The sequence below is a fragment of the Typopeltis vanoorti genome, chromosome 15 (genome assembly GCF_054136105.1).
Source record: "Typopeltis vanoorti isolate ZY-2024b chromosome 15, IOZ_Tvanoo_1.0, whole genome shotgun sequence".
Lineage (NCBI taxonomy): Eukaryota > Metazoa > Arthropoda > Arachnida > Uropygi > Thelyphonidae > Typopeltis > Typopeltis vanoorti.
The window spans coordinates 59,762,960-59,781,285 of NC_143563.1; the positions used below are offsets into that span (position 1 = coordinate 59,762,960).

The 18,326-nt window shown below is 34.9% G+C and overlaps 1 protein-coding gene across 2 annotated transcripts in view; it reads left to right on the forward strand.

Moving 5' to 3' along the window:
• The window catches only part of NAT1 (N-acetyltransferase 1), a 297,904-nt gene that overhangs the window by 232,838 nt on the left and 46,740 nt on the right, over window positions 1-18,326 (forward strand). For both annotated transcript variants that reach the window (XM_090404548.1, XM_090404546.1), the window contains one exon: window positions 16,191-16,302. In XM_090404548.1, coding sequence (XP_090260674.1) covers window positions 16,191-16,302 — 112 coding nt within the window. The remainder of the gene's footprint in view (window positions 1-16,190; window positions 16,303-18,326) is intronic.

Genomic DNA, 18,326 nt, shown 5'->3' on the forward strand with positions numbered 1-18,326 from the left:
TTAAATCGCACACTGTCCTGCCTGGGACGTGAATCATTCCTTTGTCTAGTGTATCGATGCTGTATATTCTATATGCTACTTGTCCGTTGGTCACTTAGTAGCCATCTTGGTTATCAGATTGACTGTCGTGGTATCACAGTGCTTGTATTCAAATAATCCTTATTTTATTAAATAATGGCCCTAGGGTGCAAGAGTAGTGATCCTGGCAATGAATGACACCAAAAATGGTGCCATTCAATTAAAACATGCTTATGAAAGAAATTGTGGCTAAGATATCATTTAAAGATAAGACGCTCCCATAGAAAAATGGATACGTTGGTATCCACTGAAAATAAATTAAACTTTCCAAATGATCCTGAAACATCAGGTAACATTTTTCTAGAGGAAGAGATGGAAACTGGCCATCCCAAAATCAATTGATAAATATAAACCCTACAAAGGTAAGTCCACAACTTCTCAGAAATCGGACAAGTCTACAAAGCCAGAACAGTATGAAATTTTTTACAGCAGAACTGTTTTGGGTGGATTTCTCTAGAATATCAAGATTTTGTTGCAGAAACAGAAGTCTTTCCATATCTTTCTATATGAAGCATATTTAAAACCCAGTGAGGACTCCGTCTTACAGAATTTCACTGATGTTTGTAAGAACGGAACTAGAGAAGTTTCTGCTTGTTGTTTAGTGGGTATTTTAATGGGCATTTATACTCCTCTCTGAAAACATTAGTATTAATCCTCGTTCATTCATGCTAGCTAACACAAATGAATGAGATTGTATCATTGAGTGAAAGCTCAACAATTATGATCTCTCCCTTCTTCATAATAGTCAATATATTCTTCTATATGCTACTTGCTCATATTGTGTAGTAGATCTGTCTGTTCCACTACTATTTTTCCACTCCTTGTGTGAGATGTCAAAGAGAACATTTATGGAAGTGATAATTTTTCTGTTATTTACACTGTCTTCACAAGAGCCATGTCCTCCTACATGAAAGCCCATGTGGAAAATGGACGAAGCTGACTGGAATACTTTTTCCCATATTGCAAAATTTAATGCTGAGGCAGTCAGTCAGACATCTGTCAATGTAACATTCGTCTTCGCTCTACTGTGCAGTACCAATTTCTTGGACATCATTCAATGCTAGGCAATTTGGTCCGTTTAGAAACTTGTATAACAGAGGAGTTCCTGAAACAAGAACATCTTGTTTCAGTGTTCTTTGACATGGAAAAAGCTTATGAGACAGCCTGTAGATATGTCATATTAAAAGACATGTATAACCTAGGTCTTAGAGGGTGATTTATTTTTAATAAGTACACTTCATGTATTTATTAAAAATTTTCTGTCTACTTGAGTTTTCCAAGTCCAAGCGGGAAGTACAATATCTGTCATATAATTACCCAAGGCTCTGTCTTAAATGTAATGCTTGTTGCTGTCAAAGTTAAATCAGTCACTGAACAGCTTCCTCCTGCTCTATTGCAATGCTCTGTGTTGATGACTTCACTATTTATTATCAGTTTTGTAACATGATGGTAATTGAAGGACAACTTCAGCAAGCTGTCTCTGTGGACTCTTGATAATGAGTTCAGGTTTTCAGCAGAAAAAAATGTCTTTGTCCACTTCTTCTTTAAACACTCTTCTTCCATATCCTCAGTTAAGAATTGGACAAAGTGTAATTTCAGTACACATTCGTCAACTGAGAGTAAAATGCAAGAAAGCATTAAATCATCTTCGCACTGTATCCTCTACAGAATTGGGTGCAGATTTATTTTCATCGCATCATCTTTATCATGTGCTTATTATATGTTCATAGCTGAATTATGGGTCTCAAGTTTGTCTTTCTGCAATGGGTGGATCCCATCCATCATCAGGATATACAGGTAGCTACTGGTGTCTTTCATACATCGCCTGCTCACTCTTCATATTGATGCAAATGAAGTAACTCTATCACTTTGACAGAAATGGTTGTCTCTTAACTATGCCTTAAAAATAGTCTCTTTGCAAGCATCCTACTTATAATCCTACGACTAATATCTTTTGATCTATACTGATGTTCAAGCTTGAAAACCTCTCAATTTCTTGACTTTATGATATACAGTCAGATTCCACTTGATTGCATTAATTATACCAGAGTTGCAAGCAATTCGGATTGTTTGTATAAAAGGAAACTGCTAACAAAATATTATTAATATATTATTAATACACTCATTTAGTTCTATGTAAACTATCTCATCTCTTGTGTACAAACCACATCCAGTGTTTTTTGAGGTTCTAGAACTGTTGTGCAAATTCAAGGTCTGTAAGTTTGATAATTAACTGTACTAGATTTCCAGCTGCACTGGAATTGAGTGAAGTGAAACTGCAGATGCAGCTTGCTAGATCAGCTAATAATTTTTTTCCATGCTGTTTCAGTCCCTTATACAGACTACAGGCAGTTTATAAGATCAAATTTAATAACCCATTGCAGTCATAATGGCAGGAAGCACCGACAAATAAATTGCCTGAGATTAAACCTGAAATCAAGCAGTTGCATTCATCTCACCATTCATCTTATTCTGGTGGAGTGCCAGCACTTCACTCTAGAAAGGAATGAACTTTTTTACTGATCTGATAACATGTACCCTCGAGCAGATGTTATCAGACTTGGGTAAATTGCATGGAAGTTTTCAACTTTTTAAAAATAATTGATTTATACAGACACGTTTGATTATACATTCTGTTTATATATAGATATTGATTTGATTAACTTTCATTTTGTACATATCTATGTTAATTTATCTCTTTATTACTGTTTATTATTACCTTGAGTACTGCTGTCACTTTTGGATTGCTGCACCTTAGCTGTCCTCGTGCCAATAAGCCCCTATTCAATCAGTCAACATTTTATCCAAGCAACCCCAGCTTTATGTTCATTTTTTCAGTTGTTCCCATTTGCTCAAACTTATTTAATAATTTTAAGTGCAGTATTCTGTCAGATGCCTTTGTAAAATCCAGCAGTATCATAATGTAGTCATTTTTCTTATCCAACTTTGCTGTCAATTTATTATAAAATGTGAGCACAATTGCTAAAACAAAACCTACCTTTTACAAAGCCATACTGCTCACTATAGTATTCATATTCCTATTTAACCATACCTGAATTCTGCCTTTAACCAATTTTTCCAATACTTTAACCACCATTCCTGAGAAGCAATTGGTCTGTAATTTGCTTCTTCTCTCAGCGTCGCTTTATATAATGAAACTTTCTTACCACTTTCCACTCCCTTGGAACTGTTAGTGGCACTGCCAGTTCTCTTACGCATTCTCATATCATGCAGGCCACCATACCATCCAGTCCTACAGCTGTTTTCACATTGTTATTTTCAGTAAGTTTAGCACATCTAATACAGCTGTTCAATCTCCACCTGGATGGTACCCTCTTGTAAAGTGAACACTGAGTAACTTAACTATTTCTTCAGCTTTCACCTTCTTACCATCAGCATGGATTAAAGTTATCCTTCTATAATTCTCTTTCCTCTTACTTCCTTAGTGAAAAGCATTATTAGGATTCTTTATTGTTTGGCTTACTTAGCTAATTTTCTCTCATAATCTGGTTTGGCTTTCATTACCATACCAGTTATACCTCTTGCCTGCACTTTGTATTGTCCATGAACATATTGATCACCTATCTTTTTTTTTTAGTTTCCTCCACAATGTTTTTTCTCTGCTCCTGCTTTATATTGCTACTCATCTCTTTAACCCCACCTGATGTATCATCTGACCTTTAGCATGCAGTCTGGTCTCTCTCAAACAATCTCTGACCACTTCTCATACATTATTCACATTCTTTCCTTGTAGCTGCTTATGCCATGGTACTGCTCCTGTCTACTTCCTAAGCTTGTGATATTCACACCAGCTTTGTAGTTCCGAATTTATCATCCACTTAGGTTTATCTAAGTGGATGCTAAATCATCTTAAATAAATCCTTTCTAAGGTGCTTCTGTGTCAGTTTCTCATAGATCTTAGTATTTCACTGGACCAGACCTGTATCACTGCGTCCGAGATCTGTTTTGTTAACCTTTCTACAGCTATTCTGTTTAAGTGACTACCAACTTAGATGACTTCTGTTTACACGTTGTTGAATGCAGACACTGTCAAATTCCTTCTTATCTTCATTTTTAATATGGTACTTCCACTGATACCATTTATTTACTCCCTTACTTTTTCTAGAATTTGTATCTTGTTTCTAGTCTTTATCAACTGCTTTATTTCTAATGCAACTCTTAGATAAGTTAAAACTGATTTGAAGACTACCTGTTGTATGCTGCTAACAAAGTGTTTTGGCAAATTCCTCTCTTACTTATTTAATTGGCTTCCCAGCATACTAGCTTTGTTTATTCTGTTCTCTCTCTTCATTTTTAATTTGTCATCTTTATGAAATATGGTACATAAATAGCTGAAATATTTTGCTTGTTCTGTAAGGTTCTCCACTGAAAATGCAGTTGATGTTTTTCACCCATCTTAAGGAATCCTAAGAGATGCTTGCACTGGATTTGTTTAGGAGTATAGCATCATCTGCATAAATTTCCAGGTTTGATAGCTGGTTTAATGCCTCTTTCCTTTATAATGTGATCCATGCAGATGATGAATAATAGTGGATGTTGTGTGCACACCCATGCCTCACACCAGATGTTACATCAAACCATCTTCTTGTACTTAATTCTGACTGTTGATTTAGAATTTTATATAGTGTAATACATATCTATATTAATGTCCCATTTTGTACCATATGACAATGTGTTTTGAAGAAATACTCCTTGCACATATTCTTTTTTAGGTCAACAATACTTAAATACATATCCTTATTATTTCTGTAATTTCTCAGCTATCTGAAGTAAAGTGAAAATCATCTGCTGGCTTGATTACTAGAAACTTTTGGTATTCTTTCTTCTTTTCCAGTGCTGCCTCTTTGACCTCAGTTCACCACGAAGTTTTTCTATCCTCGTAGGCATTGTGGCATGTATCTTTCTGGTAGAATTAATGTTTTTTTTTTTTTTTTTTTTTTTTTTTTTTTTTTTTTTTTTTTTTTCATTCAGTTTGAGATTCCAAGGTTTGGTACTTGTGGCATTTTTCTTTTCAGTGTGATATTCATATTTATCATTCTCAAATCTGAATTCTGATCACTTCCTATTTCACATCCCTTGTAAACTCTGAACCAGCATTTACTATAGTCATTGAGAATCTTTTTATTTCTTGTCTCCTTTTCATGTGAGTTGTGCACTTATGTTTGAAACATGGTGTTAGTAATGACTACTCCATGTTCTAAACTGAAATCCAACAGGTACTTATTCTGTCTACTCTCTGCATTACTCTCTATTCCAAATTTTTCCAAAACATTTCCGTATGTCTGATATTTATTTACTTCCCTTCTGTTTAAATCTCCAACAGTCACCTTTTCTTTTTTTCTTTATGTTAGCTGTATTCTTTAATGACTCAAAATTCCTCCATTTCTTCCTTAAGAGAACTTTCTGTTAGACCATAGGCACATATAAGTGTTGTTGTTCAGTTTTCCATTTGGAAATTGTATCAATTTAAAATGTTTATCCTCATGTTTAGTGCTGAATGCTATTGCTACTCATTCCTTTCTGATTACTATGGCACAAATATGTCATTTAATATATAGCAGAATTTTACTGTTTTAGTGTTTGCTGTCTCTTGGTATTACCAAGTTGTGTGGTGGTATTTCTGTACTTCTACCATTTCTGCTTCTTTTCATTTTTACTTCTTACATTAATAGTGCTTAGCTTCAGTCTGCTGACTCTTTGAGTTTGTTCAAGTAGCTGACTTATCACTATCTTCTCTGGTTCGATGACTAAATAGTGGGAGCTTTGTTTAACCAGGCAACACCTCAGCTTGCATGTTATTTCACCATATTATACTGTCTTGATTTTTTGGTTTAAGCAATACAGAATACAGTTGCATTCTTTCATTCATTTGTTATCCATGTGGTCACCTGCTAATGGACCGTACCACTTTATTGAGGATTGGACGTTAGGTTAGAAGTCCTGGTCACTTTTGTGCATTCCTTTTTTAAAGCTGTGGGGGTAGTTTTTCCCAGTTGTCTACTTTTGACCCTTTAGGAATCTTAACATTAATGTCCCTTTCTAAAATCAGTCTATGATTCTATAATAAAACATGGTATTTATGTAATTCATTTGATATATACGATATGCAGATTATCCAATTGTGACATGTTGAATTAGTAAGTGCAATTTATACAGGATTTCATTATTTTACAATTCTATGTCTAGTCACTGTTCTTCATATCAGAAAAAAGTTGAATATCTTGAAAAAATAAAAAAAAAAGTCTAAGATTAACCTTTCAATTTTTTTTCTGCTAACTAAATATTAAAATAATTGATACATCATTAGGCCTAGGTGTCAGAGATCATTATTCATAGATAAACTATATCATGTCATCCAAGGAATGGAAAGAAGGAAAGGATATACCATGTCATCATTGACACCAAAAGAGCACTTAAAAGAAGTTTTTCTACTTAAAAATATTCCTGACCCTGAAGATACTTCTGCACTCACTGCATACCTAGATTCTCTAACAAGGCTAAGTATATGCAGCACCACAGGTCATGTACATCTCAGGCAAAACTTTTATTTCATCATCATCATCATACGTATCAAGGATTTAGGCCTAGCATGGCCTGTTCCGGCCTTAGAAGTCATCGTTTAAGAGGATGTCCTGGTTTTCTTTTTCCTAATGGCTTGTACTTTAAGGCTTGTTTTGATAATCTTTCTGTTTTCATTCTTTGAATGTGTTCCATCCATTTATGTTGATGTTTTTTAATTTTTTTCTATTACTGGTTCTTGGTTTAATTCTTTCATAATATCTTTGTTTCTTTTGTGATCAAATAGGGTATACTTTGCAGTTTTTCCCATAAACTTCGTTTCTGCTGTTGTTAATCTTTGTTTGTCTTTTTGTTTTATTGTCCAGATTTCGCTTCCATACATTAAAACACCGGTAAGGCTAATGTATTGTATACTTTTAGCCTGGTTGGTTTTTGAACTAGGTTTGGTTTAAATATTGAGTTAATTACACTTGTTATTTTTAAATATTTTGCAATTTTTACGTTTATATCTTTTTCATTTTCATATGTGATCGTACATCCTAGGTAGTTGTTTCTAAGATCTTGTTATCTATTACTATTTTAGTTCTTGCTGGATCTTGTCCTTTAAAGGCCATAGTTTTTGATTTTTTTCTGTTGATATTATCATACCATAATCTTTGGATATCTCATTTAGATTTAAAATAGCTTTCTGTAAGTTATCTTCAGAATTTGTAATTATTATTTGGTCGTCTGCAAAGAGGAGAGTGTTTAAGTTAACTGTAGGTGAAAGTTTAATTCCTTGATGTAAATTTTTACTCCATTTTATTATTATTTCATTTAAGTAGATATTAAAAAGAGTTGCTGAGAGGGGACATCCCTGTCGGACCCCTTGGTTTATCTCTCTTGTATATGATAGCTCGTGATTTAATCTTATTTGTATTTGATTATTTTCATATATACTTGTGATAGCTTTTAGGATATTATTTGGTATTTGTCTTTCTTTTAATATGTTAAATAATGTTTCTTTTAACTTTGTCAAATGCTTTTTCAAAGTCAATAAATGCAATATATGTTTCTAAATTATATTCTCTTCTTTTCTCTATTATTAATTTTAGGCAAAAGGCTGGGTCTATACATGATTGTCCTTTTCTAAATCCATTCTGTACCTCTAGAATAAAGGTTTCGGAATATTTCATTAGTTTGTTATTTAAGATTCTGCTATATATTTTGTAACAGGAATTTAGTATACTGATACCTCTAGGTTTTTAGGGTCATCTCTATTACCTTTCTTAAAGATAGGAATCACAATTGCTTTTTTCTATTCTATTGGGGGGGATACCAGTTGAGTAAATTTTATTTAAAAATAATGAGTCTTTCTTTGAATCTTGTTCCTGCGTATATATATAGTTCTGAACCTAGCTTATCATCTCCAGGTGATTTTTCGTTTCTTGTTTCTTTCAGGCTGATTTCTAATTCTTCTTCAGTTATTTCCTTTTCATTTTCGTTAATTGTTTGCCAGTTGTCTTTTTTAAAATATTTGTCTGTTCACAGTTCTGTGTAGTAATTTAGAAATTCTTCTAATTTTATGTTTTCTTTGGTATCTGCATTTAGGTATTTCAAAATCTTATATACATTGGGTCTTATTTTATATAAATCATGTTCTAAATTAGAAACAAATTTATTCCATGATTCTCTATGACTTTTTCTGACTTCTCTTTTAGCTATGGCTCTTATTCTTTTATATTCTATTTCATCTTCTAATCTTTTAGTGCTTAACCATTTGTGATAGGCTTCTTTTTTCTTTTTGATTATTTCTTTGATTGTATCATCCCAGATCTTCAGTTTTTTTCTTTCATTGAATTTTTTTGTCTTTCCTAAGCTTTCATTTGCTGCTGCATTTAGTATCGTTTTTATATTAAGCCATTCTATTTCTATTTCTTCATTTTGTTTTAATTTTATCTAGATATTGGTTAATTCTTTGTTCATATAGCCATTGTACATTTGTGTCATTCAATAGTCTAGTTTTATAAACAAATGTTTCAATTTTTCTTTCTGTTCTTGTTACTTGTAGCCATTTAGGTGGTAATCTTAATTGTATTTTAACAAGGAAGTGGTCACTGCTTATTTCATATCCTCTGTGAACTCTAACATCTAGTGAAAATTTTGATGTCTTTTCATTTAATATGAAGTAATCTAATATTGATTTCCATCCTCTTGCTGTCCAAGTATATTTATGTATGCCTTTATGTTTATAGAAGGAATTCATTCTTTTTAGGTTATTATAAACTACAAAGTCGATCAATTTTTTACCATTTCTGTTTAGAGTGTGTTCTCCATATATTCCTATATTATTATTAATTTTCGTGTTTCCAATTCTTGCATTTAAGTCTCCTAAAATTATGTAATCATTTTTATTTATTTTATTATATATGTTTTGTAGCTGATTATAAAAAGCAGTATTATCCTGTTCTCTTCCTTCTTCTGGGGCATATAAACCAATTATTGTTAAATAGCTTCTATCTATTTTTATTCTAGCTTCTGTTATTCTTTCATTCCACAATTTATAATGTTTTAACTGTTTTGAAAGGGAGTTATGAATCCAAATCATGACTCCTGCTTGTGCTCTTTGGTCTCTGTCGACTCCACTGTATATCACATTAAAATTTTCATTCTCATAGTTCCTTTTAATTTCTTTTTTGTTTCAGTGATTACTGCTATTTTAAAATTTCTTTCTATTCTATTTCTTTATATGCTATTCCTCTTACATTCCAATTTGCTATGTGTTATATTTTGTCGTTTCCATTTTCGTTTTCCCTTTTCCATTCCAGGGTCGTTTCCCATAGATTCAATCCGATTATCTTTTTCTTCTGTCATCTTACAAGTAGGATTATGTTCTCCATGTCAAGGGACTAGCCTGACAATGGAATAGTTCATGTGGTAGGGCTGCTACCTTAAGGCTTCTGAACTAGCCTTCTTCCGATTGTATGCCCATAGAAGGAATAGGGTATATTGAAGGGGAAAGAGTAGATTATAGAAGAAATATAGTAAGGTTTATAGAGAGGGCATAGTTGTAAGGCCAGAAATGAAAAGACCCCATGACACTTGAGTACTCTAATAGCATAAGGGTCATAAAGTAAGAAGAGTTGGCTGATAAGGCCTTATAGGAAACATTAAAGTAAGTGGATCTTCCTCAAAGTAGAAGAAGGAGAGGATAGATCCAGCTAGGAGTCCATGGGAGTGCCACTTCCCTTACAATCAAGATGATTGCCCCTTATGGCCCTGTTGGTCTATGAGTCCTTATTCAGTATATTTGGACCACCCCACCATATATATATATACACACACACATATGGTGGGCTTCCCTATCCGCCACCCAGGGGACACACTCTCTAGGGGTTACAGAGTCCCCTGAGAGTAACTTTTATTTAAAATACAAAATAAATGGAAAGAAAAAAACCAGTCTAAGTGAACTAATCACGTACCAAATTCTATGAAAATGTTCACACCTAGTAAGAAAATGTGATATTCCATAAAAAAAAAAATTCTAACAACAATTTACATTCTACTACTATCCCATGCTGCTCTTTAACCATGAGACCGCTTTCCCACTCTTATTAAATAAAACATGGCTAATTTCAGGTTTAAATTATATATTCCTTGTTCTTCTAAAACTGGTTTCCAGGTTTGGTTTCTGGAAAAAATATTAATGCTCTGCAATGTGCAGAATAACTTGAGAGTTGTTAATTTCCTATATAATCCTGTTTCATAGAATAATATTTTATAGAATTATAGGATAGTCATTTCAGGACATAAAGGTTGGTGGCTGGAGCCTAAAGAGATACTTCAGTTTCTATACACTAATGCCAGACATATCCAGAACAAGAGGGAGGAGTTTTGACATTGGTTAGTGCAATCTTGCCAAAAGTCATGGGCTTTAGTGAGACTTCGCTAACAGCAAATGATGTAGTTACAGAGATAGAATGTGACTACATTCCATCTCTATAACTAGCACTATTTAGTATTTTCAAGGAGGATAAAGAAGATAGGATGTGGTGAGAGGTACTGCCGATGATAACAGATGAATTGCAGCCAAAAAGAATAGTAGATAGGCAGGAGGGTAGCTGTTAATTTGAAGCAGTCTGATGTGAGGTCAAGGTCAGTAAGACAAAATAAACAGTTGGTTACTATGGGTCAGGGGATTCCACAGATGATCTGGAAGACATGCATCAGCAGATTAGTATGATTGTGAGTGATTATTTTGGGAGATTCAACTATGGAGATATTGATTAGAAGATCACATGGCAGGAAGGAAATGGGATTTATATACCAACTGAGACATAAATACTTAAGACAACATGTGATGGGGGGGGGGGGTAGGAGTGTGAGAATGTTGGACTTGGTTATAGCATCAGAAGGGCTATTCATAATCATGGTGGCTACATTGCTTCCAGTTGGTGAAAGTGACCATGCAGGTCTTGACTTGGTAGATTATAAAACATGAATATTCTGTCAAGAAGGGGTGTATGTGGAACTACAAGGTAGGTGATTATTGACAAGCTTAGGAAGAAGCTTAAATCTGTGCATGGCATAAAACTTCAAGGGAAGGATGTAAGTAGCTCATGGGAGGTAGTTAAGGGACACTATAAGAAGCACTACTAAATTTTATACCTAAGATAAGGGTTATCAGGTAGGAGTTTGATAGATGAGTAATATCATTAAGCATGAGCTGCAGAAGAAGAAAAGCCTGTGCAGGGTACATAACGAAAAAGGTGATCAGCTTGGTAAGGAAGGCAAAATCAGATTACGAGAAGAATCTAGCCAAGCAGGACAAGGAAAATTCCAAAAAGTTCTTTCATTACATGACAAGTAAGAGGAAGAATGACTATGTAAGATTAACCTTAATGAGTGATGATGGTCACGATTAGACTGAAGCAGATAAAATAGTTGTGTTACTGAGTGACCACTTTGCAAGGGTGTGACAGGCGCTAATGTGGGAAAAGAAGTGGATGAATTGGAGGTTCTTAGAATATTGCAGAATTTCAATGTAAGTACAGCTGTGGGATTAGATGGGATATCAGCTAAGGTTTTACGAGAATGTGCAAGGGGAACTGGCAATGACTGAGTAGGCTATTTAAGCCTCAGCTCTGGTAGAGTTCCAAGGGAGTGGAAATGCTGCAAAATAATTTCCCTGCATAAGGGAGGTTCTAAGACTGCAATAGCCAATTATAGACCAATCAGTGTCTGTCATTGTGGTAAAATTATTAGAAAAATTGGTCAAAAAGAGCATTCAAGAATAGGTGAATAAAAATATGATACTGTATCAGGGTCAGCATGGCTTTATGAAGGGTCAGTCGTGCCTTAGTAATTTGTTAACTTTTTATAACAGAGTAACAGCTAAGTTTGATAAAGGAAATGGCTAGACAATCATTTTGCAGGAACGCTGTTATGCAAATTAGAACAAATGGGAATGGATAAGTGGATAACAAGGTGACTGCTGGACAGATATCAAAAAGTGAATGATATATGATGGGTAAGAATCAAGGCAAAACAGGTGATTAGTGGTATGCCTCAAGGATCAGTGCTCGGACCACTGCTGTTTAATTTGTATATAAATGATATAGGAAATATTCAATTGTTTTCTGATAATGCAAAACTAATCATAATAGTTAATCAAGTGTTGCGACTGTATATCTCTGATATTGATATATCGATTCAATTTATTTAACTTTATAATTTCTTATTTCAGTCGCTATATCAAGTTCTATCACATGTACCTCTTTGTTAAGTAGGTTGCGCCATTGTTATGTGATCTTCATTAATATTAATCTCAACCTTATGTCTCGCTTCTCTTATGCCTTTTCTTACGTAACTTAACTTTTAAGGGCCACCAGAAATTACCCGTTCCCTGAATTCTATGAGTTATCCTGGTCACTCAGGCAAATTTTTTTTTTTTTTTTTTCTGCGCCAGCCTCGGCCTTAAGGTTAGAGATAAACTCAACCTTTAGGGTAATCATAGAATATCAGGTGCCACTAACAAAGTAAATTAAATTCTTAGAAACTTGGGTTCTCTGGCTTATTTTATTTTATTTGCAGTCGTGCCCTACTACTTTCATTTGGGGTATTCCCGCACACACACACTCACGTTCTCAGGTTCGATGTTTTATGAAGGGTCAGTCATCATGATCAGAAACACATGTAAGGAATCAAAACATTTATTAAACTCAATAAATAATGCCATACAAGTTAAAATGGTTATCAAATCTAATGTTAAACTTCTACCATTCATTCACTCTCTCACTCTTAAAAACAATTATGAATTGACTTCAAAATATTAGCAAATTCGTTAACTCAACATATAATACATTCATAATTACAGCTCATTTGGACATTAAGGCATTTTAGCACATTTTATAATCTCTCTCGGATTAAATACGACAGAATCTCTAACTAACTGAAAGTTCTTAAAGTTCATTTCAAAAGCATAGTCATTTACATAAATCTTAGTTCTTCACTCTTTCTTTCATTACAAATTTTAGGTTGCATTCTCTTAACACTGTTAGTCAATTCTCAAAAGGGGCTAGAACAAGTGTGAGAGTACTTATCTATTCTTTATCGGTTTTCTTCCATCCTTCTTTGTTTCGATTCTGGTCATCTCGATCTTATCGCCACGTGGGTTACACGTGCTCGCCTGGGCACTATCTCTCTGCTAAGGTTTTACATCGATGATCTTCTCATCGTGGCCTGGGGATTAATCTTGCCGAAATCTGCTGCCATGTCATCCCGGAATCTATCGTAAGTCAGCCCTCAAAAATGAGAGCTGAACTGCGGAGAATTCTTGGAGCACACGGAGAAAAATCCAGGAACAAGAAAAAACGGGGGTCATTTGCCTCCATGTCGCGGGTTTTATTCGCTCTCCTAAAGCGCCACTTTCTGAGTTTGAATTTCTCTTATCTTCTCACCCATTGGTCTCCGGCTGGGTGACTTCACCGATCAACATACGGGACTTCTTGTTTCCGGGAACGTATGTGTCATGATGCCTTCTTAGATGTGATGCCCGCAGGTGCTTACGCTGCTTTTACAGTATTAGGGCAATCTTTGCCCTATGTTGCTGAATAATATGCATTCTTTCATTTATAATCTTTCACTAATAATTTCTCTCTTATTTTGCCCCTTTTTCTGACTTACATTCATGCTAGACATATAGATACATTAATTTAAATTTATATAATTCACAAATTATCATACAAGATGTTGTTACAAAAAAAACATAGTTACACTGCGCTAAAAGATAAGTATGCCTATATTTTTTTTGTTAATTGTTAGATTCTGGAATGGTGACATCATGTAAATTTTGAAGTCGTCTATTTCAGATCTAACACAAGGCAATGTGGAGAGCTTGCAGGGCAATTTAAATAGGCTGTCATTATGGGCAAAAGATATTGAATATCAGTTTAATGTACAGAAAAGTCGAGATTTGCATTTTGGGATAAACAGATTATTAGCTGTGTACCATTGATGGAGCTAGAGATTTAAGGGTGGTTGTTGACAGAGTTAAAGTTTAGAGAACATATAGCTAAGGTTGCTAAAGTAGCTGATAACGTTACTTGGCTATTGCGCTTCTACTGGCTCAAAAGAAAAACTTGACAGAGTACAATCAAGAGCAGCAAAAATTATTATAGGTGCAGTCTCGACCACAAATAATTTAAATGCTCAACAAGAGTGTGAGCTTCACATACTAAGACTGAAGTGAACTCTCCACAGTTACATTCACTAACAGAATCAGGAGCCACCAAGAGGATCACATCTCACTCAAGCTTTCGATATCTGAATAGGAAAATCTAGACTAAAGATATCATCTACTTTACAATATGTTCATGAAATTAGAAAACAGATCGACTTAGAGCGTCTGTCCATTAAAATAAACAAATAGTCATTCTTTTCCACTGTACTACCAAAAAAACAGTGATTAACTAAAATCCCCTAGAACCTTGTTCAAAAAAGGATTCACAGCATGAAAATAAAAGAAAAGGACTTGACACTATACATCACTTAAATAATCTAAACCATGTCATTGCCTATAATGATGGATCATCTGATGAACACTCAACCATGGAGGATCAGGGATTTTTCTAACTCTACTTGGAGGTGAGGAAACGTAAATCAAAACCACAGCTGGCAAAATAGCTTTAAACTTATCTTGTGAATTAACAGCCATACAAGCAGCTCTCAAGTTCTGTCTCTGTAATCAAGTAATAAACATCGACAGTGACTCAAAATCTGCACTTGAGGCATTAAAAATTGGAAAAACAAAATTCACACAGGAAATTCATGAACAACTAACAAATTTAAATTTGAAAAATAAAAACTGTACACTGCAATGGATACCAGCTCACACCCACTATCACTTACTGATGTTGACTTGCAAAAATAAAATTGGTAAAACAAACTATCAGGAAGAAGAATGAGAATAGAGAAATAACCGCAATCATCACCAGACTAAGGACGGAACATATTAAACGCATAAAAATTCAGCTGGACAGTACTAGAAGCTATGACATATGCAAGAACTGTCCAGGAGTTGAACTGACACCTGTTCATATCTATTCTTTTCCAGCAATTGCTGTTTCTCAGAAAATTGACAATAACCCTACAGAAAAGTTCTACATCATCAAAGTTCAACGGATTGCCAAAGCAGTGCTATAGGCCCACGGTCATATCTAGAAGCTCATCAACAGACTCAACAACTAACTAGTAGAGATAAGGAAGTTGTTATTCCACTTTATAAGATCTTGATATGTTCACATCTGGATTACTGTGTGCATGTCTGGTGTCCTGGGTATCAGGAAGCAGTGGAGAAGATCTCCACTGCTTCCTGATACGTCCTCATAGAGGACGGATTGAGGATGTGTAGATTGCAGAAGTTGGTTGACAAGCGAAGAGTGGATATGATAGCAACATTTAAGTTCCTTAAAGGATTTTATAGGATTGATGCAGGGAAAATGTTTTAACACGTGGCTGCTAGGGGGGGGGGACCAGAACAAGGGGTCATTCCTTGAAGGTGAATAAAGGTGTGGTTAGTAGCAGTGTGAGGACTATATTTTTTGCTTGAAGAGTTGTAGATGAGTGGAATAGGTTGCTAGAGTCAGTTGTGAGTGCGTTTTCTGTTCAATGAGAGGTATAAATTGTGTGGATAGTTTGGGTCTCTGGGAATGAACCTTCAAACTCAATGGAGGTGTCCATATAAAAATAAAATATTCCTGAAACAATCATCTACAAAGATTGGCAGCTTTTTACCAGTTAAACATCATTATTCTCAAAAAAAACAAAAAAAAAAAAACATTACATATCATGCAATTCATAATACAAATTATGCCAATAAATCATAATACAAAGCAAAATTACCTTCAATTTACAGGCATTCTTGTTTTGTTGTTTTATTCATGTCAAAGGAGAATCTGGACAGTACACTTGAGAGAGAGATATTTGGTTTTTCACACACTTTAGATATATTTGGCTTTTAAACTACTTATTTCATTGATATAATTTTAACCTTTTAATTACAAATTTAGTTAATTTTTAATTTTTTGCTTTAGCTTGATCAAATTTGTAACAAATGAAACCACACTGGCTGAAGGTTTGGATAGAACTAATGCTCCAGATAAAGTTATATTAGATCAAGAAAAGGATCTCCTTGATAAATTTAAGGTTTGTACTACTTGATATTTATATAACATTAGAAAAGGCATGCATAAAAATATCATTTAATTATTATATGCCATATTTATTTGTTCTCACTCTTTTACTTAAGACCACCTGCAGCACATTGGATGCCTGTTTTATCATCTGTCACAGTGTTTTCAGTATTAGTATTATTTTAAATACCATTCTTTAATATGACTTATCATGAGTTTTCTTTGGCGATTTAGCAATTACATTAAAAAAAATGTTTCAAATCTAAAGGAAAAATGGTTATAAATGGTAGTGGTTGAAAGGGAGAAGTGCAAAGTCATTCTAAGTTAAACTGTAGGGTATAGTTATAAATATTCAGGTATAGTTACAAATATTATAAATGTGCAAATTCAGGGAAACTAGATTTGTTGGGGGGGGGGTAGATATACAGTCCTTAGGGAGGCAGTTGAATGTAAGAATGAATATAATATGCTAGAGCAAATAAGGACAACAAACCAGAGTGGGATAGTTAATATAAGGCATCAAGGTAGGGTTGGGGCTAATGGGGGTCTTAAATTCATGTACACTAATACTAGGAGTATTAGGAACAAGAAGGAAGAGTTTTTGGCCATGGTTGGCACTTCCAGACCACAGGTTATTATTGGTATTAGTGAAACATGGCTGACTGTAGATGATATAGCTAGTGGGATTGAATGTGATGGGTATAGTGTGTTCAGGAATGACAGAGAGAATAAAATGGGAGGAGTATTGCCGATGATAGCTGATGAGCTACAGCCAAGGAGAATAGAAGTTGAATTGCAGGATAGAGAAAAGAGCACATTTGAGGCCATTTGGTGTGAGATTGTGGCTAGCAGAACTAAATATACAATTGGGTGCTGCTGTAGACCAGGTGATGGAAAAGATGGTGGTGACAGTATGCACAAGCAAATAGAAGAAATGAGTGGAAGAAGGGTGATTATTATGGGAGATTTCAACTATGGTCGCAATGAGTGGAGTGAGGAGAGGACCCACGGGAGGAAGGAATTGGATTTTATGCGGTTATTAAGAGATAACTATCTGCGACAGCATGTAATGGGAAATACTAGGGGTCAGAGAGTGCTTATCCTAGTAATTAAATCTGAGGATTTGGCTGTAACAAATATGACCACATTGCCACCAATCAGTGAGAGTGATGATGGGGTCTTGACTTGGGAGGTGGCTAAAGGTGTAGAATTTTCAATTAAGACTGGGTACATGTGGAATTATCGGGCTGGAAAGTATGACAAGCTTAGGAGTTTGATTGACTCAGTGCCATGGCATGTACAACTGCAAGGACTAGAAGTTGATAGTGCATGGGAGGTAGTTAAGAAGTGCTTGCATGAAGCAATGGCTGACTGTATACCTAGAGTCCGAATAATAAATCAAGTAGGGGTTAAATGGATGAATAACACCATTAAGCTTGAGCTGCAAAAAAAGAAACTATGGAGGGAATTTAAGGAGAAAGGTGACTGGCAGGCACATGAACGGTCCAGAAGGGTAACGAGTGTGGTAAGAAAAGCAAAAGTGGATTACGAAAGAACATTGGCCATGCAGGCTAAAGAGAATCCTAAACAGTTTTTTAGATATGTAGCAAGTAAAAGGAAAAATGTACATGACAGAATGATTTTAAAGAATGCCAATGGTAGGGAGGTAACTGAATCAGTTGAGATAGTTGAGTTACTGAGTGAGCACTTTGCAAGAATATATCATCCAGGTGGTTACATTGCAGAAACGAATAAACCAGTAGATTATACGGGAATTGTGGTGAATGAAGTGGAGGTGAGTAGTCTATTGCATAACCTCAATGTCAATACATCTGTGGGATTGGATGGTATACCAGCTCGTGTAGTACGAGAAGCAGCTAAAGAATTGTCAGTACCCTTGACCATTTTGTTTAATTTGAGTGTCGGGTCTGGGTTAGTCCTGAGCGGGTGGAAGGAGGGGAAAATAGTTGCACTGCATAAAGGTGGTTCCAAGACTGCTGTTGTAAATTACCGACCGATTAGCATATCAGGAATCAT